The 25,211-nt window shown below is 44.4% G+C and overlaps 1 protein-coding gene across 1 annotated transcript in view; it reads right to left on the bottom strand.

Annotated features, from left to right (window-relative positions):
• The window catches only part of LOC135050900 (pinopsin-like), a 68,875-nt gene extending 53,099 nt beyond the window's left edge, over positions 1-15,776 (bottom strand). Inside the window, exon 1 of the mRNA XM_063957161.1 lies at positions 15,397-15,776. Coding sequence (XP_063813231.1) covers positions 15,397-15,733 — 337 coding nt within the window. The 5' untranslated portion in view covers positions 15,734-15,776. The remainder of the gene's footprint in view (positions 1-15,396) is intronic.
• Positions 15,777-25,211: the final 9,435 nt, after the last annotated feature.

Below are 25,211 nucleotides of genomic sequence, written 5' to 3'. Positions count from 1 at the left end.
ATGTGTAGGGGCACTATGTGTGTCATTATGTGTTTAAGGGCATTAATAATGTGTGGCATATGGACATTATGTGTAAAAGGGCATTAATATAGGTTGTCATAATGTGTAAGACGCATTATGTTTATAAGGACATTAATGATGTGTCTCATGATGTGTAAGGGGCATTACTGTGTGGAATTATGTGTATAAATGCATTACTAATGTGTGGCATTATGTGTATAAGGTGCTCTACTATGTGATGTTGCGTATAGAAAGGGCATTACTGTGTCGTTTAATGTGAATAAAGAGCAATAGGGTGTGGTGTAATGTAAAAAAGGAGCAATTCAGTGTGAAATAATGCGAATAAGGAGCTCTACTGTGAGGAGTAACATTTATAAGGTAAAGTGATACTACTGTGGGATGTAATGTGAATTATGGACACTAACGCATGATCAAATGTGAATAAAGTTGCAGTACTGTGTGGCATAATTTGAATTGGGGGTACTATTGTGTGGCCATGCCCCTTGCCAGCAAAAACACACCCCTTTTAGGGCTGTGCGCCAAATGTGCAAACTGTTCCTATTTAAAATATAGGGGGTACAAACACCAAAATAAGGACTGTTATGGGTGAGGGGTGATGGTGCTGGGAAAGAGGTGCAAAGTCAGAGGCGGAACCAGCGGTGGTGCTAGGGGGCACCAGCCAAAATCTTGCCTAGGGCATCATATTGGTTAGGGCCGGCTCTGCCTGTATGCCACAGGTGTCTTCACGTAATTACAATATATTTATTAGCAATCTTACTCCTTTGTTGCTTTTAGTAATTTGTCCCTTGTTGTTTTCTGAAGCTTGTGCACCAAACATGTTTAATAAACAGTCAGGATGATGGCAACAATCACTCAGCCTTGTGTCTTGTTTCATCACTTTATGAACCTATCAGTGCAAGACACTTGTACTGTAGGTCTGCCAGCACATAAAAAAAATGATTATAGGAAATTCTGTCACGTTCCCATCACAAACTGTTAGAAAAAGGTATCCCAAGGGTAGTTGACTCTTGACTTCAGTTGCACTTCATCTGTTCTTCCTATATATACTTTTTAGTCTGGTATTATGTGATGCATTGCCAGCCTGTAAGGCTGTTTGTGCATCTAGTGGTAACAGCATCTGTTGAACTCTGTTTGAGCTGGATTTATGAGGCAGTCATACTGCCAGGTTCCCAATGTCTTTTTGCTTCAGTTGGTTTTTTTTTTTGGTTTTGGTTTTTATCCCCAGTTGAGAGTAAAACTCATTGCAGTGATATTGTCTGATATTTTAGGCTTATGTATTCATGGCTGGCCTGCTTTGACCTGTGCATTACAGTATAGTATATGCAACATAACAGCTATTTTTTAATACGGATCATTATTCTCTGTGATGTGAATACATGAACTGTTTTCATGAATTTAAGCATCACTGTCCGTCTGTCACAATCCTGACTGTAGGTTTTATATTTGGTGACTTACCCCTGCCATCTGTCCTGGATCCTGTGTCTTTTCACTCACGGAGTTAAACAGCTTGTCAGCACTGAGTTTTCCTGAGTTCTCTGCCTGAGAGGTAATAGTTAATTAGCTCCACCTGTGGTGATCTCCTGTGTGAGGCTGAATTCAGTAATCTGAACTTTAGGTCTAAAAGCCAGCATCCTGTGTTGTGCAGAAGTCCAGGCTTCAGTGTTCTCTCGGCCTGCTAGGCCTCATTCTACATCACAGCCTTGGCTAGAGTAGTCACATGACAGTGACTGTTCACCTGACCCAGAGTTGTTCAATCCTCTGCCAGCCTGAGACTCTCTGCATCACCTAATCCTGCTCACCAATCACCAAGGACCAGGAAGTATAAATCAGGAGGCTGAGTTAGAAACGGGGCCAGTTCCTTGTGTCACACACAGCTATGTGTGAGCATTCTAGCTGAGCTCCCTAAGGTTGTGATCTCCAGAGCTCCCGTATCCTGTGCTTCCAGCACCTCCGTGCCTCAGTACCTCCGTGCTTCCAGCACCTCCGTGCCTCAGTACCTCCGTGCTTCCAGCACCTCCGTGCTTCCAGCACCTCCATGCCTCAGTACCTCCGTGCCTCAGTACCTCCATGCCTCAGCACCTCCGTGCCTCAGCATCTCCGTGCTTTCAGCACCTCCGTGCTTCCAGCACCTCCGTGCCTCCGTGCCTCAGTACCTCCGTGCTTCCAGCACCTCCGTGCCTCCGTGCCTCAGTACCTCCGTGCTTCCAGCACCTCCGTGCCTCAGTACCTCAGTGCTTCCAGCACCTCCGTGCCTCCGTGCCTCTGCACCTCCGTGCCTCAGTACCTCCGTGCTTCCAGCACCTCCGTGCCTCAGTACCTCCGTGCCTCCGTGCCTCTGCACCTCCGTGCCTCAGCACCTCCGTGCTTCCAGCACCTCCGTGCCTCAGTACCTCCGTGCTTCCAGCACCTCCGTGCCTCAGTACCTCCGTGCTTCCAGCACCTCCGTGCCTCTGCACCTCCGTGCCTCAGTACCTCCGTGCTTCCAGCACCTCCGTGCCTCAGTACCTCCGTGCTTCCAGCACCTCCGTGCCTCCGTGCCTCTGCACCTCCGTGCCTCAGCACCTCCGTGCTTCCAGCACCTCCGTGCCTCCGTGCCTCAGTACCTCCGTGCTTCCAGCACCTCCGTGCCTCAGTACCTCCGTGCTTCCAGCACCTCCGTGCCTCTGCACCTCCGTGCCTCAGCACCTCCGTGCTTTCAGCACCTCCGTGCCTCAGTACCTCCGTGCTTCCAGCACCTCCGTGCCTCAGCACCTCCGTGCTTCCAGCACCTCCGTGCCTCAGCATCTCCGTGCTTCCAGCACCTCCGTGCCTCAGCACCCCAGTGTCTCTACGCACCCCAGTGTCTCTACGCACCCCAGTTTCTCCACGCACCTCAGTGTCTCTACGCACCTCAGTGCCTCCAATCACCTCAGTGCCTCCACGCACCTCAGTGCCTCTACGCACCCCAGTGTCTCTACGCACCCCAGTGTCTCTACGCACCCCAGTGTCTCTACGCACCTCAGTGCCTCTACGCACCTCAGTGCCTCTACGCACCTCAGTGCCTCTACGCACCTCAGTGTCTCCAAGCACCTCAGTGTCTCCAAGCATCTCAGTGTCCCCAAGCACCCCGTGCCCTTTAGCACAGTTGTACCTGTTATTCTTCACTGATTCATCAGCGCCTTTCCAGTTCTGTCTTTCAGGAGACCTTCAGCGCCCACACGTGCTTCCTGTCTGCCGACCTCATCCTGCATGAGGAGAACCTGGATTCGGCCATCTCTGCCGCGGTTCCTCTTCCCAGTCACCGGAAGAGACCCCGAGTCCACAACTCTTCCAAACCAGGTCAGTGGTGGTATTCGTGTAGTCCTCCAGTCGCCCGCGCAGACTTCGCTAGCACCGGGTTCACAAAACCTTAGTCATGACAGTGGGAACTGGCCACATGGACCCGGCCGAAAGTGTTTGTCTGACGCAGGACCTCCTAAGCAATATTGCAGGACGCTTGGAAGGTCTGGAGTCGACTCAGCATCAATTGGCACAGTGTCTGCAGCGGAATTCTTTCTCCAGAGATTCTCTGACCTTCTGCTCTAAGACTCCTGACCAACTGCAGATTTTCTACCAGATGTTGTTACAAGAACTTTTGCCTAGTATTCTCTCTGTGATGCCTGATCTCCTCAGGAATACTACCAACGTTGTTGATCCTGTTTTGTCCCATCCAGTTAATAGAGTCTCTTCCTCTGCGCAAGGGAAAGTTTTTCATCAGAGCTATCCATGGCCCAAGCTCTCTGAAGCTGAACGTCAGCGGCGTAAGGAGCTAAATCTCTGTCTTTACTGTGGAAATTCTGGTCATTTTGTTAAAGACTGCATTCTTCGCAAGCCAGGTAATAGTGACAAATCTCAGTATCATAGTGCTCATGTCTACAAGTCATCCACAGTATCCGATCCTTCTGCTGCTGACGGGGGTATCAAGAAGGCTACTCTTCTGAGAGAGACTCAAATTTATGACTGGGGTCCGGTGGTTAAAAGACCTTATCCCAAGTTGGGTGTCCAGAGAAGAATGTTCAAGCCATTTACAGTCACAGAGGAGTCCGTGTCCACAGCCCCAGGAGGGGCGTCTTCAGAGCGTCCAGCCCCAGGAGGGGCGTCTTCAGAGCGTCCAGCCCCAGGAGGGGCGTCTTCAGAGCGTCCAGCCCCAGTGAGGGGTTCAGAGCGTCCAGCCCCAGAGAGTCTTCAGAGTGCTGCCCAGCCAGAGAGTCTTCAGAGTGCTGCCCAGCCAGAGAGTCTTCAGAGTGCTGCCCAGCCAGAGAGTCTTCAGAGTGCTGCCCAGCCAGAGAGTCTTCAGAGTGCTGCCCAGCCAGAGAGTCTTCAGAGTGCTGCCCAGCCAGAGAGTCTTCAGAGTGCTGCCCAGCCAGAGAGTCTACAGAGTGCTGCCCAGCCAGAGAGTCTACAGAGTGCTGCCCAGCCAGAGAGTCTACAAAGTGCTGCCCAGCCAGAGAGTCTACAGAGTGCTGCCCAGCCAGAGAGTCTACAGAGTGCTGCCCAGCCAGAGAGTCTACAGAGTGCTGCCCAGCCAGAGAGTCTACAGAGTGCTGCCCAGCCAGAGAGTCTACAGAGTGCTGCCCAGCCAGAGAGTCTACAGAGTGCTGCCCAGCCAGAGAGTCTACAGAGTGCTGCCCAGCCAGAGATTCTACAGAGTGCTGCCCAGCCAGAGATTCTACAGAGTGCTGCCCAGCCAGAGATTCTACAGAGTGCTGCCCAGCCAGAGATTCTACAGAGTGCTGCCCAGCCCCGTGAAGAGGGGGCTCTTGCCTCAGCCCAGCCCCGTGAAGTGGGGGCTCTTGCCTCAGCCCAGCCCCGTGAAAAAGGGGCTCCTGCCTTAGTTCAACCCCGTGAAGAAAGGGCTCAGTCCATCCCGGTCCCAGCCGGTCCAGCCATACTCCAGGCCCAGCCTGGTCAGTCCGTCCCGGTTCCAGCCGGTCCAGCAATACTCCAGGCCCTGCCTGGTCAGTCCGTCCCGGTTCCAGCCAGTCCAGCAATATTCCAGGCCCTGCCTGGTCAGTCCGTCCCGGTTCCAGCCGGTCCAGCAATACTCCAGGCTCCGCCTGGTCAGTCCGTCCCGGTTCCACCCGGTCCAGCAATACTCCAGGACCAGCCTGGTCAGTCTCCTTTGGCTCCAGCCAATTCAAGTATCCTCGGATCCAATCCAGTCCTACTCGTCCAGCCAAAGCTTTCTTCAGTTTCATCCTCTAAGCTTTCGTCTGATGGTTTTCCACCTATTTACTTTGATGGAGATTTATTGCAATATGCCGCTCTGGTTGAACAATTTCTCTCTCGGATGGAGTCTGATCCTTCAGGTGCAGTAACTCCTTCCAACATTACTCGATATCTGTTCCTGGCATTCAGAGGAAGAGCTTTGGAGTGGGCCAACATGCTCTTTGAGAGTAATGATCCTGTGTTCCATGACTTACAGACTTTTAGTAACGCTGTAGTTAAAGAATTTAGTCCTAAACCTTTGGAATCTGCATCAACGAAGGTCCTAAATTCTTCTGTATGAATTTCTCAAGTTCCTCTAAGATTCAAGATGGGTGTCCGGAGTCCACCCTTGAAGAGGGGGATACTGTCACAATCCTGACTGTAGGTTTTATATTTGGTGACTTACCCCTGCCATCTGTCCTGGATCCTGTGTCTTTTCACTCACGGAGTTAAACAGCTTGTCAGCACTGAGTTTTCCTGAGTTCTCTGCCTGAGAGGTAATAGTTAATTAGCTCCACCTGTGGTGATCTCCTGTGTGAGGCTGAATTCAGTAATCTGAACTTTAGGTCTAAAAGCCAGCATCCTGTGTTGTGCAGAAGTCCAGGCTTCAGTGTTCTCTCGGCCTGCTAGGCCTCATTCTACATCACAGCCTTGGCTAGAGTAGTCACATGACAGTGACTGTTCACCTGACCCAGAGTTGTTCAATCCTCTGCCAGCCTGAGACTCTCTGCATCACCTATTCCTGCTCACCAATCACCAAGGACCAGGAAGTATAAATCAGGAGGCTGAGTTAGAAACGGGGCCAGTTCCTTGTGTCACACACAGCTATGTGTGAGCATTCTAGCTGAGCTCCCTAAGGTTGTGATCTCCAGAGCTCCCGTATCCCGTGCTTCCAGCACCTCCGTGCCTCAGTACCTCCGTGCCTCAGTACCTCCGTGCCTCAGTACCTCCGTGCCTCAGTACCTCCGTGCTTCCAGCACCTCCGTGCCTCAGTGCCTCAGTACCTCAGCACCTCCGTGGCTCAGCATCTCCGTGCTTTCAGCACCTCCGTGCCTCAGCACCTCCGTGCTTCCAGCACCTCCGTGCCTCCGTACCTCCGTACTTCCAGCACCTCCGTGCCTCAGTACCTCCGTGCTTCCAGCACCTCCGTGCCTCCGTGCCTCAGTACCTCCGTGCTTCCAGCACCTCCGTGCCTCCGTGCCTCTGCACCTCCGTGCCTCAGTACCTCCGTGCTTCCAGCACCTCCGTGCCTCAGTACCTCAGTGCTTCCAGCACCTCCGTGCCTCAGTACCTCCGTGCTTCCAGCACCTCCGTGCCTCCGTGCCTCAGCACCTCCGTGCCTCAGCATCTCCGTGCTTCCAGCACCTCCGTGCCTCAGCATCTCCGTGCTTCCAGCACCTCCGTGCCTCAGCATCTCCGTGCTTCCAGCACCTCCGTGCCTCAGCATCTCCGTGCTTCCAGCACCTCCGTGCCTCAGCACCCCAGTGTCTCTACGCACCCCAGTGTCTCTACGCACCCCAGTGTCTCCACGCACCTCAGTGTCTCTACGCACCTCAGTGCCTCCAATCACCTCAGTGCCTCCACGCACCTCAGTGCCTCTACGCACCTCAGTGTCTCTACGCACCTCAGTGTCTCTACGCACCTCAGTGTCTCTACGCACCTCAGTGCCTCTACGCACCTCAGTGCCTCTACGCACCTCAGTGTGCACCTCAGTGTCTCCAAGCACCTCAGTGTCTCCAAGCATCTCAGTGTCCCCAAGCACCCCGTGCCCTTTAGCACAGTTGTACTTGTTATTCTTCACTGATTCATCAGCGCCTTTCCAGTTCTGTCTTTCATGAGACCTTCAGCGCCCACACGTGCTTCCTGTCTGCCGACCTCATCCTGCATGAGGAGAACCTGGATTCGGCCATCTCTGCCGCGGTTCCTCTTCCCAGTCACCGGAAGAGACCCCGAGTCCACAACACTTCCAAACCAGGTCAGTGGTGGTATTCGTGTAGTCCTCCAGTCGCCCGCGCAGACTTCGCTAGCACCGGGTTCACAAAACCTTAGTCATGACACCGTCCACATGTATTTTCACACTCCTAAGTACAGTCAGGTAGTTCCCTGTAGGGATCAATGTGCTACCATTACCATATGGTGCACACAGTATTTGCCTTTTGGTTAATATAATAACCAATATATAACAATGAGATTATCTGCACCGATAAAGGTTATTGGTATCCCCAGAGTACAGCAATGTTTTAAAGTGAAATGGAAGGTAGACTGGTGGGAGATGCCAGACTTAGTGGGGTAGCAACAAGTGGATAGAGCTGGAACCCCATATGCAGCCACCTTCAAACTCCTAACACTTAAGGCACCTGTTATGTCCTACACTGCCTGTCCTTACCTTGCCTGCTCTCAGTAGTGTGGTCAGTATATATATTTTTTAATTAAAATAAATAGATAAAATGTATTCAGAACATACAGAAGTAGGCAGACACTGTCCGCCTACTTCTGTGACATCACAAGTTTGAGAGTAGTTGGCTGGTATGCTGAAAATGTTGGTTAGGTGCGTGGGGCACCATTTTAGTTGGTCACTTGGTCAGCTGGCTGGTTGGAGCAAAGTTATTCTGGTATATGACCAGCCTTATGCTAGGAATACATCAGCCCAACTCCTCCAACCCAACCAGCTGACTAACCATCCAACTTGTCTGTCCAACTAAACTGTGCCCCACACACCTAACCAACTTTTTTTGATGTCACAGAAGTAGGTGGCCAGTGCCTGCCTACTTCTGCATGTTTTGAATAAATATTTGTGATTTTTTTATTTTTATTTTTTAAAAAACCCCCAAAAATTTTGCATGTCTGTTTTTTTTTTTTTAAATGTACCCTTTGGACTACTTCTAGACAGTGAGACCAGGTAAGTATGAAATAAATTATTAAAATAATGCAACATATCCACAGCGACTACCGATATACTACCCATTATTACTAGCTACCAGTCATCAAGTGACTATTTATTGTAACCAATTGATATTTGCCTGTTGTGTCCATATGTCCTGACACATAACATAGAGCAAAGTATACCCCTTTTCTACCTATGAGCACGGGTCGCAGCCGGGAGCCTGACACGGGTGCTACCCGGCTGCGGCCCATACTCAGCCCCCTTTCCCACTGCGCTCACCAACCCGTCATATTGCTGGGTTGGTGACGCTGCTAGGGGTGGCGCTGGGAGATCACATGATCTCTCAGCGCCACCCTTCCATACAGTGTGAACGGGAGCAGTGTCGCATCGACACGGCTTCTGTTTACACTACACAGCTTACCGGATTGAACACGTGTTAGCTACGTGCTACTTGGGTAGGATTCCCGGATCACTTGATCCGGGAATTTGCAGGGAGGGCCGTTTCCACTAGTAAAAAACACGGGTAAATGTGCACCCCCGCGCATTTACCCGTGTTTTTAGAGCTAGTGAAAAAGGAGTATCGATCACACTTTAAACTTTCTTGATTGATACAGTAGGTGAGACCTCTGGAGTCTAATTTATCGAAAATATATTTATTGGGGATTTTGGTGACCCCTGTACCTGGGATACTGTTCAGTTATGAATATTTATCATTAATAGGTAGAAAGAGGGGTGTGTTGTGTGTGTGTGTGTGTGTGTGTGTGTGTGTGTGTGTGTGTGTGTGTGACGTGTATTATTATTATTATTTTTTCACTTGAATTGGAGAATACCATACAGTATGTAGAATCATAAAAAACATACATCAAAAATAATAATAATAATAATAATAATAATAATAATAATAATAATAATTAGCAAAAATGAGCATATACATTTACTTGGAAAATGTGCTAGCAATTGGAGGACTTAGATTTTTATGGACCAAAAACAAATGTCAGAAGAAAAGTAGAGTGAGGAATTCCAGCAGCATCTTCAGTATCTGTTCTTAAAGGCTATGTAAATCTGCAGATAGTTAGTTTGTTGAACATGTAAGCTGCAGCAATGCAATTTGTCACACCTGCTGTATTTGTACATTTGTATATTTGACATTTATATAGGTACAATTGTACATACTGTTAGAGAGAATGAATTTCCCTGTTGGCTCTCTCTATTTACAGTGCTATAATATAATAATAGTGAAGCAGCATTAAAAGTGGAGTGAGCTGATAAAATAAATGATATGGTTAAGTCTCAACTGAAAAAGTGTGTGCTCTCCAGTTTATGTGCGCTCTGTCGTCAGCTAAAGTGACAGGACCTCCGAGCACACAGTAGCTCAGGGGAATCAGCCACCCGCAGTTAGGACAGAGGTCGATGCTTTCTGGGTCCATCATCTGTGCACCCAAATCTGCCCCTGTGCAGAGACCCCGGTCCGTAGCCGCCAGGAGACAACAGGAGCCAGTGCTGCCACTAGAGAGGGCAGAGGAAAGCTGGCATGGTGGTAGTGCAGACTCCCAGGGTTCTGAGATTCGGGTTCCAGCTGTGGGATAACGGATAGCACCATGTGTGGACGGCAGCCCGGGGGGATACATTGGGGTCTCTTCTGAATGGTGAGCTGCAAGCAGAGGTGGATTGGGCACAAAAAACGGCCCTGGAAAAATTTGTACTAGTGGCCCCACATGGGCAGCACCAGAGGTATATGGTCTAGCCATGGGCCATGGCAGCAGCACCCTCCCCCAAGACTTTCCAGATAGTGGGCATGTCCAGCATCAAGGGGGAAGTTAAAAATAAATAAAATTAAATATTATGAGCACATTATATGATACACCTTCAGAATTTAGGAAACTATATCATTCTTTAGAAATATATATTTTCTTGCTTATTACACCAACCGTATCCCAATCACTATTCACTCAATCTTATATGTCAGCCAAGCAGGCAGTCAAAGCATACACTAGATCATCTGCAATCACAGGCTAAGTGGCAAAGTAATTTTCATACATGCAAATTATTTAGCATCGTATTCATTATGTCTATAAAAAGGACCACATGTCCTCAAACAAAACAGGCCCCACGGGTGCGTCGGCCCACCGGGGATCTTCTCTGTAGGCCCTATGTCTAATCCGCCTCTGGCTGCAACATGGGGCACTAAAGTTGTTACTGCGAGTGGTGATTGCCGCTGGGTTTTGGCCAGGGGACACTGTTAAGGTGGCCGGTACCTGCAGCTGGAGGGGGATGGAGGCAGTGAGATGTGCAGCAGCAAGAGCGGGATGGAAGGAGGGTCATCCGCTGTCCCAGAGATTCAAAAGTAGACAGGAACTAGCAGCCAGTGTCCACCTATATATCGTTCAGTTGGGGGGAAAACTCCCCCTACACCTGAACGATTAGTTGGGAAAATCAAACAGGTTTGGGAACAAACGGCTGATAATCATTTCCTCCCACACACTGACAGATTATCTTTCCAGGGAAAGATATTGTCCTGATGTATGGCTAGCATTAGTATCTGGACTATTCTAGTCTCTCAAATGCAGACTTGTTTGGACTACAGTTTCTGTCAGGAGCAAGGTCTTGTTATAAGACTCACAGATCCTTTTCGCTGCTTAAACCTAGAGCTCAACGTAAATGCATGAAACCCTTTCTGCAAGGGTATTATGCTTCCAAAGCTAGAGATTAGTAGAGAGAGATTACCATAGACAAATGGCTTAAAACAATACAAGTTGGTGTCAACTTGCCATTAAGTTAATTTCTCATCAAAGGCATACACATTGTTTGAGATTCAGCCCAATCTGAACGATATCTTAGAAACAGTTCTCTGACCAGAACAAAATAGAGTTAGCAACCCCATTTTTAAATACAAAAGATTTGATATGGAGAGTTTGAATGGTATTTCCTTTTTACTAAACAAGAATGGTGTATGAGTTAAATAGATATCCAAAAAGCTTTCCTTTCATTTCCATACATTCACACAACAGTAAGTTACAGTTTTATTGGTAAGTACTACTATAGCAGTGTTCTGTCAAGTTATTTTGCTTCTCAAGCACACGTTATACATTGTCCACTGGAACAAAAGTACAGTAGTCACATCACGTCTACATATCACATGCATGGAGTCCACAATCCATGTATACATGGTCAATATGCTAATAGAAAAATTTGATCATAGCAAAAATTATACACCACGGGGATACAACTTTCGCCAAATGTAATAGAGTGAGAGTTTCAGAAAAGTGAGAGATTTGGTAAGGTTTTTTGTAAAGTGGCAATCATTTACACTGCAAAACCAGGTTGATCTTGCTGTGTAAATTATTGCCACTTTAAAAAAACCTGCAAAACCTTACCAAATCTCTCACTTTCTGAAACTCTCACTCTATTACATTTGGCTCCTAATCTTTCATAATAAAATTGGCCTTTACCATAAATGGTCATAATAGCTCAGTCACCAGGGCAACAACCTCTACAGGCAAAATCCCTAAGTTTGAATCCTGATAAAGCACTTCTCCTTCCAGTACAAGCTTTGAATGATGGAATCTGAATCCTCCAGAGAAATGGGGACTAGTACAACGTTTGCCCACAATTTCTCTCAATGATTTTGTGGCTCTAACTTGGACAATGATAGCTGTCCCTTTGTCTTTCTTTCTTGTTCCTCCCCTTTGTAGGAACTCACATCTGTAACAGGGCTTCGCCGAGCACTGTGTCGACCACTCCTGATCGGTGATCACATGAAGGAAACGGGGTCACTGGCACCAGTAACTACAGCATGGTCCAGAGTGTCCTCAGGATGTTCTGGAGGGCTGCCTGTTTGGAGCATCTAAAAGATGCTCTGGGCAGCATTACAGCAGAGATTGTGGCTGCAGGGTGCTGTTCCAGACAGCAATAGTACCACCCACATGGCTATGTGGTCTGTGCAGTGGCACCATACGCACACCCCTAGTAACAGCCCTGCAGGACATTACAAGCTCTCCTTAAGTTTCATACAAACCTGTCACTGCTTGGCAGGCATAATTTACCTGTCACACAGTATGGGACATTTCCATTTGGGATTCATTAAAATTCAAAATTACAGGCATGTGTAAGACCCTCCTCTGATTTTTTTAGCATCAGATGTGCCTTCACTAGGATAGGAATATTTTATCGGCAGGGAAAAAGCCTTCATGTAAGCACTTTAAAATTGAGAGCTGTGAAAATAACTGCAAAAATAACTCTCCAATCTCTTTAACCTTCCAAAAACACACAATGCTCCAATCCTCCTCTGGACAACATGACAACTATATCTTACATAAACAGACTGGGGGAAATCTCTAATGCTCATTTGCAGGGAAGCTTCAGACATTTGCCAAGAGACCATAGAAAGGAACATAATTCTAAAAGCAATAGACCGGTCTGGAAATACAAGTGGCAGATTCCCTTTTCTCTCTTTGACTACCTTGACTTCCTTATTAGGTATTACAGTATGTCTATTTGTAAGATACTGGCTTCCCTCTAAAGGGGGGTACTGACGGGAGAGATGTGTGCTGAGCGATCTTAACACAGACCGCTCAGCACACATCTCTCCCCCCGCTCAGCACAGTGCGATGTGCTGAGCGAGGGGACGGACGGGGGGCCGCTCACTTCACACAACGGTGAAATGAGCGACCCGCTAGATTGAGCCTGCATTCAGGCTCAATCTAGCACCGGCGATAGCGATGCGCAGGGCCACGCATCGCTATTGCTGGGGGCATACAAACGGCAGATCCCTGCTTAAAATCTAAGCAATCTAGTCAGATTGTTTAGATTTTAAACACGGATCTCTCCGTGTCTACCCCCCTTAAGCTTTAGTATTTGCAACAAGAGGAATTGAGCTTACGGATGTAGCCATGCTTATCTAGCGCGGCTACATCGCAGGCGGGCGGTCTTGACGCGGCTAGGCGATCTGGCGCCTAGCCATGCCGAGACAGCGTACAGAGATGCTCCCATTCATGCAAATGGAGTGTGTGTACGTTTATGATGCACACGCACCCCAGACGTATCCCAGATGTGCCGGGGGGCAGATGTAGCCACAGTGAACGTGGCTACATGTGTACTTTATTCATTATCTCATACCCATGGTTTTTCATCCTTCAAAAGTTTACCAAATTATTCTCAAGGGTCATAACAAACCATCTCTTATGTAGAATTATTAAGCCTAATTAGATATAGTAAAAGATGCCTTTTTAATGTTGTGCTGTATTCACATCCCATGTACACACAATTCATCTACCTATTGTAGAGAACGGGACAAAACAACAAAGCATTATGATAATCACTGCAGCTCTAATACTACTGTATATTTATTCCAGCATTAAAAAAATTATAATAAACAATTTAATGCAAAGCTGTATCTAACTTCTAAACAGATTTCAACTCTACCGGCAGCTATAGTCTATGTTTATTTATAGAACTTTCAATTATTCTTATACTCTAAGAAGTGTTTAGATGTTTGTTTGTTTGTTTGTTTGTATGTTTTCAATGGTTTTTAAATTTTACCTTATAATGAAAGCATAGCCAGATAAGGGGTTACTGTACCCTAATCCCCCCCCCCCCCATGCCTCTGTCAGGGGCACCCCTGGCCGGAGCACACTGACATCACTAGCTCTCCCCCTTGTGCAGCAGCAGAACTAAGCAGCCAGAATGTGAGCAGGACCATGTGCAGTTCAGGCAGAGACACAGAAGTATCAGGTTTCAAGAGCTACCCATGGAGCTTCCCGGCCAGAGGAGAGATAGGAGGGGAGAGAGAGCTATAAATGAACCAGGGATCCTATCTTCTTTTCATCCCCATCTGGGTATCTGGGTCCTGTGTAACCTATCTAATGAGAGCATTCAGGTCTAGAGCGAAAGATAGAGTCCTCCTGAGTCCTGTCCCAGTGTGTAAGTAGTACAGAGGCTGTTGCTATTTTTGCACGTGAAAAGATAAATGTGTATTTCAAGGATGTTTAGGTTCTTTTTGTACCACTACAAGAAAGCTTTATAAAATAGCTGTCTCTTAATTAGGTGTAGCAATACATAGTACCCAGGCATTAACCCTTAGTATACCAAGGGGGTTTTCTGAGGACCCCAGAATGTTATTTTTTGTGATCCTTATGTATCTATAACAACTATTTTACTCATGATTTTCCTATGTGTCCTGCATCAGATTAAGATAAATACTGTGTAATTAGGCTTATAAAATGTTCTTTTAAAAAAACACACTATACTGCGTTACAAATGCAGAACATTTTATATGTGAGAAACACATGAAAACAACCACCACTGTGACATGTGCTAGGGACTGTAGCGATGGCAACACATGAATAGTGATCTATTGTTACCATAGTAAAATTATATAACCTTTTTACAAGAATATACAGTATCCAATCAGATGTAAAAATGTACATACTGTAATGAAGAAGAATATATAGGTATGGCTTTTATTGGCTAACTATTCTTGAAATAAATAAACAAAATATTTTATGCTGTCATACCCTTACTAGAACGTATCCCTTCAGAAACCCAAAAAACATAATTTTAGTAATTTACCGCATCAAACAGTTGAGAATTTAGATTAAAAACCGTGGAGTCCTCTGAAGACCCCAGCTTGGTAAAGTACGTTGATGAGGTAGGCTTGGTATATTAAGGGTTAGACTATTATTTGAAATCTAAAATACACCATTGTTTAAATTTAATATACACAATCCATACCTCCCATCATGACCTATTCCATGAGGGACAAAATGCTCTATACCTGGATGCCCCTCTTAATTTATGATTGCAATCACCTGTGGTGAAATACTTTTCTTGTCAATTATATAACTCAACATAGGTGATGCCAACCATATATTAAGAGGAAAGTCCAGGTACTGTAGAGAGCATTTTGTCCCTCCTGGAATGGGTTATGTTAGGCTGTATATTAGATTGTGCATACCTCCCCTCTTCCCCCAGGCCCACCTGTCTTAAGTGTCCTCCCCCCTAAGGCTTAATCTCGCCCTGAATAGGGTAATACCAATTTCACAATATTTTGAAACATGTTTTTGAAACGTTTTGGACAGAAATTATGCTACAATATACTTTTGAGTATACAATACATTTGACCTTTTTAACTATTCTATCATTACATTTGACCTGATTAACAATTTGGTGTTTTACATTTTACAATTTACATTTCTTTTGTATAACAAAGAAAAACAACAACATTACCCTCAACTACAATTAGAATAGTTTAGAAAATTGCCTCTTACCTGTTAAGGACACCATGAATCCTTCAAACTCACAAATTGATTTGCCTAGTGTAAAGTAGCCAAAAATGTTGTTGTGGAAGCTAACACTGCTCCCAAAAATAGTAACCAATAAATCAGCTACGGCCAGATTGAGCAAAATGTAGTTCAAAGGAGACCTCAGCTTCTTGTACTTGATGGAGACCACTATGACCATGCCATTGACAAGGAAAGCTAAAACCACCACCATGCCCATAAGCACAGCAATCATCAAATAGGTACTACGAGGGGCGATATGAGGCCATTGGGGGCCATCAAAAGGTCCGTGGGTCTCATATGCCGACACGTTTGCCAATTTCATTTTACAGTTGACTTAATATAGAAAAAAAGTGTTCAACACATGCAAAATAATAAAAATAATGGCATACTGTACGTCTAAATGTACGAACCCTCTTTATAAAGTCTAGGAGATTTAAGACTCCAAAGAGGATCTTTTTCTTAGAACAATGTAAGCTTTCTTATGCTGATGTATTTGTAATCCACTCTCTTATTCTTTACTTAAACAGAGATCAACAGATAGAAATGCAAGGTGACCTGCAATAAAGACACAAATCCTAATTAACAAAGTAAGCACATTGAAACATTTTGCTTTTGTTGACATGATTGATGTATACAAGAGGATTGGGTGTAATAATAGCTACCGTCTCTCCCATTCTGCGTTTTAGGAACTGTTCTGCAAGCCTTATGGTAAAAATGATTAGTGTACTAGAGAAAGATGTGATATTATTACCTTTACACATGTTTTACTAAGATTATAACTGCACATTTAAGACAATAATTCGTTTGAGGAATACTTGAAAACATTTAATAAACTGATCCCTTAAACAATAGTACAATACAACTAATTAAAATTGTTTTTGTTTTCCCTGAGAAACACATTATAGGCAAAATGCTTACAAATGGCAACTTAAAGTTTTTAAAAATGTAAGGGGAAAAAAAAAGCTGCTTCCTGCTGCAACAGCATGCTGACATGTTCCTGACAGACTGAGAACAGGGCAATAAGAGCTATATTTTTTTCCTCCTATACAATAAGTACAGCTGTAGCGAATATCAAATGGCCTAACACTGAGTAAACCAGACTGGGAACATAGCAATAAGAACTATTTTTTTTTCCTCCTAAGTACAGATGTAGCGAATATTAAATGGCCTAACACTGAATACATTTTGTATGCTGCTGCTATAAGCAAATACACTGCATTACGTGAAGTTTGTTTCCTATAATGTATTATTGAGATTCCCTGCCATACATTTTTGTTCCGCCACAGAATTTTTGTTCAACTATCTGGTAATTATAAAGTATCCACTTATGCTTGGGCATAGATTATTAAATTATTGGCCCAATCCGCAGACTACCAACATATTGGGCCAATAATCGCATAGTGTATGTCATTGACCAATCAGCAATGATCAGTCTTTTGTATAGGCTGAAATCATCCAGCATCTCCAATAGATTCAATAATTGGTTGGCAGCATCTGGAGATGAACAAGCAAATATCGCCTTCCCAGGGGAGAAAAGCAGATATCGTGTGGCTATCCTTTGTCAAATATCTCACAGTGTATGTCCACGATCGTTCTAGGCTATCAGATAAAATGTTCTATGTGTGCTACCCAGCTTAAATGAACTAACTGGGAAGATCAGTGGTCAGTGGAATGAAGATAATAAATTGTCAGCCACTTGCATACAAAACATCAGCAACTGAATTGAAGGATACTGGAAGTGACTAGGTGTCTATTTACTAAGCCTTGGACGGAGATAAAGTGGACAAAAGTAAAGTACCAGCCAACCAGCTCCTGTCATTTTTCAAATATAGCCTGTGACATGGCAGTTAGAAGCTGATTGACTGATACTTTATCTCCATCATCTCTATCTCCACCCAAGGCTTAGTAAATAGACCCCAAAAGCTGGGCACACACTTGTCCAATTCTCATCCTATCAAACCTCGGACCAACCAGTTGGTCAGACATTGATAGAGTGCATATTCTTACACAATCTCTCGTTTCATGTTCCAGTTTATTTATAAAGAAAAAAGACAATACTACACATTGTCCTGTCTTGTAGCTTTGTTTTTCTCCATATATTAAAATACATCTGGACCTTGTTTTTTGAGAGGAACCATTAAACAGGACATCCACCTACCATAGAAGACAGACTGCACAGGATGCCCACCCATTGCCAGGAACGTATATTTTAATTATTAGATATCTACTTCTCCCTTCACCCCATCTTTCATTGCTCAAACCAAACAGTGGACCACTAGGCGAGATATACCATCCCCTTTTTTTCCACACTGTACCACAGAAGTCATGGGGTCAGACTCCAGCATTTTTTATAGCACGCAGATCCTTTGAAGCGCCAAGATCCTCTATTAACCATTTTTTTGTAACCTCTGATTTCATCTAGTCCGGGTCATCTGGCCATGTCAAAATATTTTTACACCTGCTGAAAAATCCAGATCAGCAATCACCAGACCAATGTAGAAGTGTGTGCGCTCCTCGGACTGGTTTATCCAGTTCTCCTCCCAGTTCATCCCTATGAGTGGATGCTGGTCTGTGTATTCGGTGACAGAATCCTTTCAGCAGATTGTTTCAGCAGGTTCATACTGAAGATCTGCAGCAATTTTGGACATGTGAGTACACATAGATTAGACGTAGAGTCTGCGACCAGGTCTGCAGTAGTTTTGTATAAACGGCCTGATCTGGAGTTGGATTCCCGGAGGATTGACCAATTGTGTAGCCAGCTTAACAGTTTCACTGCTCAGATCACAGATGCTGCACTGTGTAACTAATAGATAACATAATACAAAGGGCAGCATCCCTAAGAGTGTGGGGTCCTTCCACTATTGAGAAAATCTGCTCCCCCTGCACCTCCCTTTTCTACTCCAGTGATACAATTGCAAAATAACATTTGATTAGACTCCCCAAAACTGCAGTTTGACAGATAATAAAAGCTTTTTTTCTTTTTCTTCATCTGCTGTAGTTCAAATTCCCATAAAAAAATGACCAATCCTCTCACTATGGATGCAGTGTCAGACTGGGGCATGAAGGGAAGGGCCCACCAGGGGAAAGTAGTGGTAGGCGCCCATGCTTAGAGATGTGGTCAGCCTTCACGTAGTCTAGGTTAACCATTAGAGACTGCATTGTCCGTACCCCTTGATAAATATATTTATCTAGCAAATACTGCTAGTCTATGTACGATAATGTACCGGAATAATAATCTACATTAAATTAGTGCCCTCCTGAGATCTAACAAGGCTGTTGTAGTGATCCTGAACGTTGCCATGTGATTAATCTCTGTTTGCCTGTGAGCTATCTTGGGTCAGTGAGTACTTTACCTCCGTGTCCAGCCATTGCACCAGCAGCCCAGCCTCTCTCCACCAACATCCAGTGACAGTTTGCTTCTGTTCAAGCACAGTCATTTTCAGTCAATACAGTGTGGCACCTTATTTTGTTTAATCTTGCACTCCTGTACTCCTCAGGGCTACACTCAGTAACAAGTTGCACACCAGTGCAGTATCCTCCTTTGTAACATAGTAACAAAGTTAATGAGGTTGAAAAAAAAGACAATTTGTCCATCGAGTTCAACCTGGTATCCGTTTGGATGGTCGACCATGTTAAGGTTGACAGTAATTAGGTCGACCACTATTGGTCGACATTAGCATGGTCAACATGAACATATGGTCGACACATGAAATTGGTTGACATGGGACAGGTCGACCCATGAAAAGGTCAACATGGCTTTTTTAAAAAACAAAATTAGATTTTTTACTTTTTCATACTTTACCATCCACGTGGACTACGATTGGGATCGGTAACCTGCGCCGAGCGCAGCGGTAGCAGAGCAAAGCACCTTGCTCGCAGCATGCAAGTGGATGCAGTACACTAATTGGGGTTCATGGTCATGTTACGGAATAAATTACACCAAAAACAGTTACAAAAATCCATGTCGACCTTTTCATGTGTTGACCTGTCCAGTATCGACCATTTTCATGTGTCAACTATTAGTCCATGTCGACCATGTCTATGTCGACCAATAGTGGTCGACCTAATGAATGTCGACCTTAACATGGTCGACCATTCATACGAGAACCGTTCAACCTGTACTTTAAATCGTACACTATTCAATATGCAACTATAGTGTAACTATAATGATCTGGATGGAGTTGTGTTTTAAATCTAACACTAAAATTCACGCTGTTTCTAAAATACAATAATTTTAAATGCTGCAGTATATCCTTGGATATCTTTTTCAGTCAGAGATTTATCTAATCTATTTTTAAACATATTGACTGAGTCCACCATTACAACCTTCGCTGGCAGAGAATTCCATATCCTTACTGCTCTTACTGTAAAGAACCCTTTCCTACGCTGGGTATGACATTTTCTCTCCTCTAACCTCAGAGGATAGAAACATAGAAACATAGAATTTGACGGCAGATAAGAACCACTTGGCCCATCTAGTCTGCCCCTTTTTTTATTTTATCCTTTAGGCAATCTCAACCCTTTTTTAACCTTAATTCTTTGTAAGGATATTCATATGCCTGTCCCAAGCATGTTTAAATTGCCCTACAGTCTTAGCCTCTACCACCTCTGATGGGAGGCTATTCCACTTATCCACTACCCTTTCTGTGAAGTAATTTTTCCTTAAATTTCCCCTGAACCTTCCCCCCTTCAGTCTCCAGTCTGTATGCCCTCGAGTTCTAATACTTATTTTCCTTTGAAGAATGTTTCCCTCCTGAACTTTGTTAAGACCCTTGATATATTTGAAAGTTTCTATCATGTCCCCCCTTTCCCTTCTCTCCTCTAAACTATACATGTTAAGATCTTTTAGCCTTTCCGGGTAAGTTTTGTGATGTAGGCCATGCACCATTTTAGTTGCCCTTCTTTGTACACTCTCTAATGTATTTATATCCTTCTGGAGATATGGTCTCCAGAACTGGACACAGTATTCCAGATGGGGCCGTACCAATGACCTATACAGTGGCATTATCACTTCTTTTTTCCTGCTACTGATTCCTCTCCCTAAGCAACCAATCATCTGACTTGCCTTTCTCATTGCTTTGTTGCATTGCTTTCCTGCCTTCAAGTCACTTGAAATAGTGACTTAAATCTCTTTCCTCCTCAGTAGTTTCCATTATAGTACCCTTGATACTATACTTAGCCTTTGGGTTTTTGAGACCCAAGTGCATGATTTTGCATTTTTTAGCATTAAACTGTAGTTGCCACGTTCTTGACCATTTCTCAAGCCTACCTAGGTCATTAATCATTTGTTTGACCCCTCCTGGTGTGTCTACCCTGTTGCATATCTTTGTATCATCTGCAAAAAGGCATATCTTCCCTTCAATACCATCTGCAATATCACCAACAAAGATATTAAAGAGAACTGGACCAAGTACAGATCCCTGGGGTACTCCACTGGTAACATTTCCCTCCATAGATTGCACTCCATTAACTACGACTGTCTGTTTCCTATCCTGCAACCAGGTACTTATCCATTTAACTGATTTATAATCCACCCCCAGGCTTTCAAGTTTATTTAGCAGTCTGCGATGTGGGACAGTGTCAAATGCCTTACTAAAGTCTAGATATGCTACATCTACAGCTCCCCCTTTATCTATTATTTTCATCACAGAGTCAAAAAAGTCAATAAGATTTGTTTGGCATGATCTCCCACCAGTAAATCCATGCTGTTTTGGATCCTGTAAGTTGTTTGATTTAAGATATTCCACTACTCTTTATTTTAATAGTTTTTCCATTACTTGCCCTACTACTGATGTAAGGCTTACTGGTCTGTAGTTACTTGCTTCTTCCTTGCTTCCACTTTTGTGCAGTGGAACTACATTTGCTCTCTTCCAGTCCTCTGGAATAGCACCTGTATTTAGTGACTGGTTAAATAATTCTGTTAAAGGTGTAATCAGCACATCTTTTAGCTCTTTGAGTATCCTTGGGTGTATCCCATCTGGTCCCATTGATTTATCCACTTTTAGTTTTGAAAGTTCTGTTAGGACCTTCTCCTCTGTAAATGTATTTTCATCTACCTTATTTTTATGAATGTCCTTGCAACTTAACTGTGGCCCCATCCCTTCTTCTGTAGTAAATACTGAGCAAAAATAATTATTTAGGTGATCTGCTATTGCCTTGTCTCCCTCCACCAAATGCCCACTCTCTGTCTTAAGTCTTATTATTCCTCCATTTGATTTTCTCCTTTCACTTATATACTTAAATTTTTTTTTGCCCCCTTTATCTACTGACTGGGCCATTTTCTCCTCAGCTTCTGCCTTTGCACGTCTGATCACTTTCTTAGCATCCTTCCGTCTGTCTAGATACACCTCTTTGTCGTTATTATTTTGAGTCTGTTTGTATTTCCTAAAAGCCATCTTTTTTGCTTTCACACTAGTTGATACTTCTTTTGTGAACCACACTAGCTTCCTTTTCCTGGTGCTTTTCCTAACCATTTTGATACAAAGGTCTGTTGCACTTAGTATTGCACTTTTCAGTTTTTTCCACCTCTCCTGCACTCCTTCCAAGTTCCTCCAGTCTGCCAATGAATCACTTAAACATCTCCCCATTTTTGCAAAGTCAGCATTTCTAAAATCCAACACCTTTGTTTTTGTGTGACAGGAGTTGGATCCTGTCTTTATACTAAACCATACTGCTTGATGATCACTGGATCCCAGGTGCTCACCCACATATATATAAGCTATCCTATCACCATTTGTAAGAATTAGATCTAATATTGAGTCTTTGCGAGTGGGCTCCCTCACCAATTGCTTGAGAGATGCTCCCTGTAAGGAATGTAGAAATTTGCCACTTGTAGCTGAACTTGCAAAAGACCCCTCCCAATTTACATCTGGTAAATTAAAGTCTCCCATGATTATGACTTCTCCCTTAAAAGCCATTTTAGAGATGTCCAACAATAGGTTCCTGTCCAAATCCTGCCCCTGGCCTGGTGGTCTATAGATCACCCCAATGCGAATAATGTCCTTCTTCCCAGTTTCTATGGTGACCCAAAGGGCCTCAGTTTTGGCTTCAATATTTTGTATTAAAGTAGCATTTATGCTTTTTTTCACATACATTGCTACCCCTCCTACTATTCTTCCTATTCTATCTTTCCTAAATAAATTGTATCCTGGTATAGCTAAGTCCCAGTCATGATTCTCATTGCACCAAGACTCTGTAATTGCCACAAAATCCAGGTTATCCCTTGTCATTATCGCAATTAGCCCACGTGTCCTTTGTTAACATTTTTCAATAAACAAAGTCACTTCATAGCTCCATGTATTGTTCTTTATACAGTATATTTACAACTATTAAGAATGTCTACTCTTAGATGCCTCTTTTCTAGTGTAAACATATCTATCCTAGTAAGCCTTTCCTGATAATCCAGTGTCTCCAACCCCTTAATCAATTTAGTGGCTCTCCTCTGAGCTGTACACAGTATTCAAGGTGTGGCCATACCAATGATTTATACAGTGGCAGGAGTACACTCTCATCCCTTGTCTCAATTCCCAGTTTTATGCATGCTCACAATCCAAGTCTGTTTCCATTCCAGTTCAAGTTTCCTACTCTAGTCTGGTCCAGCTCAAGTAACTCACTCCAGTCCAGTCCAAATCCAGTTCCAGTCTGGTCCAGCACCTGCAGTTAAATTCCAGCCTGGGCCAAGTCGAGTTCTAGTCTGCTCCAGAATTCAATTGATGCCAGTCCAGTTTGGTATTCAAGCCTTTCCAGGACTTGGAGCAACCCGGTATCCAGTCAATTCCAAGCTACGAAAGCAACTGTCCAGGGCTGCCTGATTCTGTGTGTGCTGACTATCCTGACAGATCTGAACAGTGCAGATCCTGACAAGTCCTGTACAGTATAATGTAACATATGATATGTCAAATGTGTAATTCAAGTGCACAGTCTGGAACCTTATCCCTAGAGGAAGGAGTAGAGTCTCAGACAGTGGGGTCGGTCAGTCCGCCCTGTATGGATGTCATCTATAAAAATGATCAAACTGAGATTTACTGAGACTCCCTTTTACAGATTGCCAGTTACAAGCATGATTGTATTGTTTGGATAAATGCTAAATATATATTTATTCTGTTAATTACACTGAAGGCAAATAAAAAAATGTGTAACACCCCTTTACCTGGGTTTTCTGGGTAATGGTGTGTATTTAAACTCTTCCCGCTTTGCAATGCTTCTCACCTTGTACTTCTCTTGGTATTAGTGCCTCCACTCGAATCTTGACGTGACGTGCTCTTCTGGGACGTGTTCAATTTCAGGAACACCAGAGGGAGATCGGGAAACCCCCTGCCCACCACATGCTTAGACCGCCCCCACTACGGAATATATCACACGGATATGTTGCAAAAGCCACCCTGGCACATTTATTAAAGGGTCTGGAATAGCAATTGCTTTTATGCATTTATATACAAGGTACTATAGTAGATCAATAAAAGAGGACATATACTAAGTAGGCATAGAAACATATTGGTCAGTAATGCACCCACATATCTAAAGGGTGTATAATGCAGTAATAAGAAAAAATGAACATAACACATGAATCTGCTTTCTCCTGACTGTCCCTTCCTGAACTTCCCTTTGGTATGCAGATAACACCCTGGCCTTTGCAATCACTGACTGGGTAATGACAACTTAAAACAGCAGTATCACAAGGAATTTCACACATACCACACACAGCATTAGACAATACATCCCCCACTATAGTGCACTGTTATTTCAGAGTTCATTAACTTCTGCATGCTATTGCTGAAGGAGACTGCACTTTAAAAGGTTCCAATTGGCACTTTCAGCAACGCTGGTACTTGTAGTTCCACAAACTGATTCTTGGTGAAATCACACACTTGGATAGCTACTATTTAGCTGTCTTTACCAAGAAACATAACACTGTAAACTGTTACTTATCTCACATTCCTCCAAAGTGTGTCCCTCTGCAAACTGTCCTCTCCAGGAGTCAAAAAGGAAGGTTTGAAATGCATTATCCTCTGTAGGCCACTTAACTTCATCAGACTGGGGTTCCCCCTTTCAGTAGGGCTCTTTCTGTGCAGTCACGTTGACTTCTTCCCCAGTATTCTCCAGTCATTGCCAGCTGCATCTTAGCTATATCCAAGACATGGTTACTTCTCCCTCCTCGCTCTTTTCCTCCTTCACTCCTCTGGACAAAAGCATTCCATTCTCCACTCCCCCCTCCCCATGCCCTGTTTCCCCACCCCTCGACAGCCTCTGCGTGTCTCTCTGTATATTCTCTGAAACCCAAGGCTGTCTGGGAGATGTAGTCTCTGAACACAAAATGGCCGGTGTCCAATTTCACATTTGCTGCCTGTCATAAGCGCTGGGCGCTACAAATGGATCTTGTTTCAAGAGGGAATAAATGATTACATATAAGAATCATGAAAAATCTATTTAATTAAATCATAATATTATCATGTAGGTTGTGATTTTGTAAACCATATTATTACACTATTTGGAGCTGATGGTATTAGTGAGTAACTAAATGTCAAGTAAGAGTGCGTAAATTAAGAAAATATATATTTTTTCCTCTCGCTTCCACTATACTAGGGGTGGGCAACATGCTGTCGATCCTGCCTGGCCCGCTGTCCCCCACCAGTGCACAATGACAAGCGGCCCGACTGGCTGAACTGCTTGTCATTGCGCTACAGCAGCTCTGAGATGCGGCGCCACTGAGGAAAGACCGGTCATGTCACAGGGGCTGCTGACCGGGATTTCCTTTCCGACGTCAGGCACTGGGCGGTGCGGGGGGCAGAGCCACATCAAGA

The sequence above is a fragment of the Pseudophryne corroboree genome, chromosome 2, assembly GCF_028390025.1.
Source record: "Pseudophryne corroboree isolate aPseCor3 chromosome 2, aPseCor3.hap2, whole genome shotgun sequence".
NCBI lineage: Eukaryota > Metazoa > Chordata > Amphibia > Anura > Myobatrachidae > Pseudophryne > Pseudophryne corroboree.
This window is presented reverse-complemented; position numbering and strand designations above follow the sequence as displayed.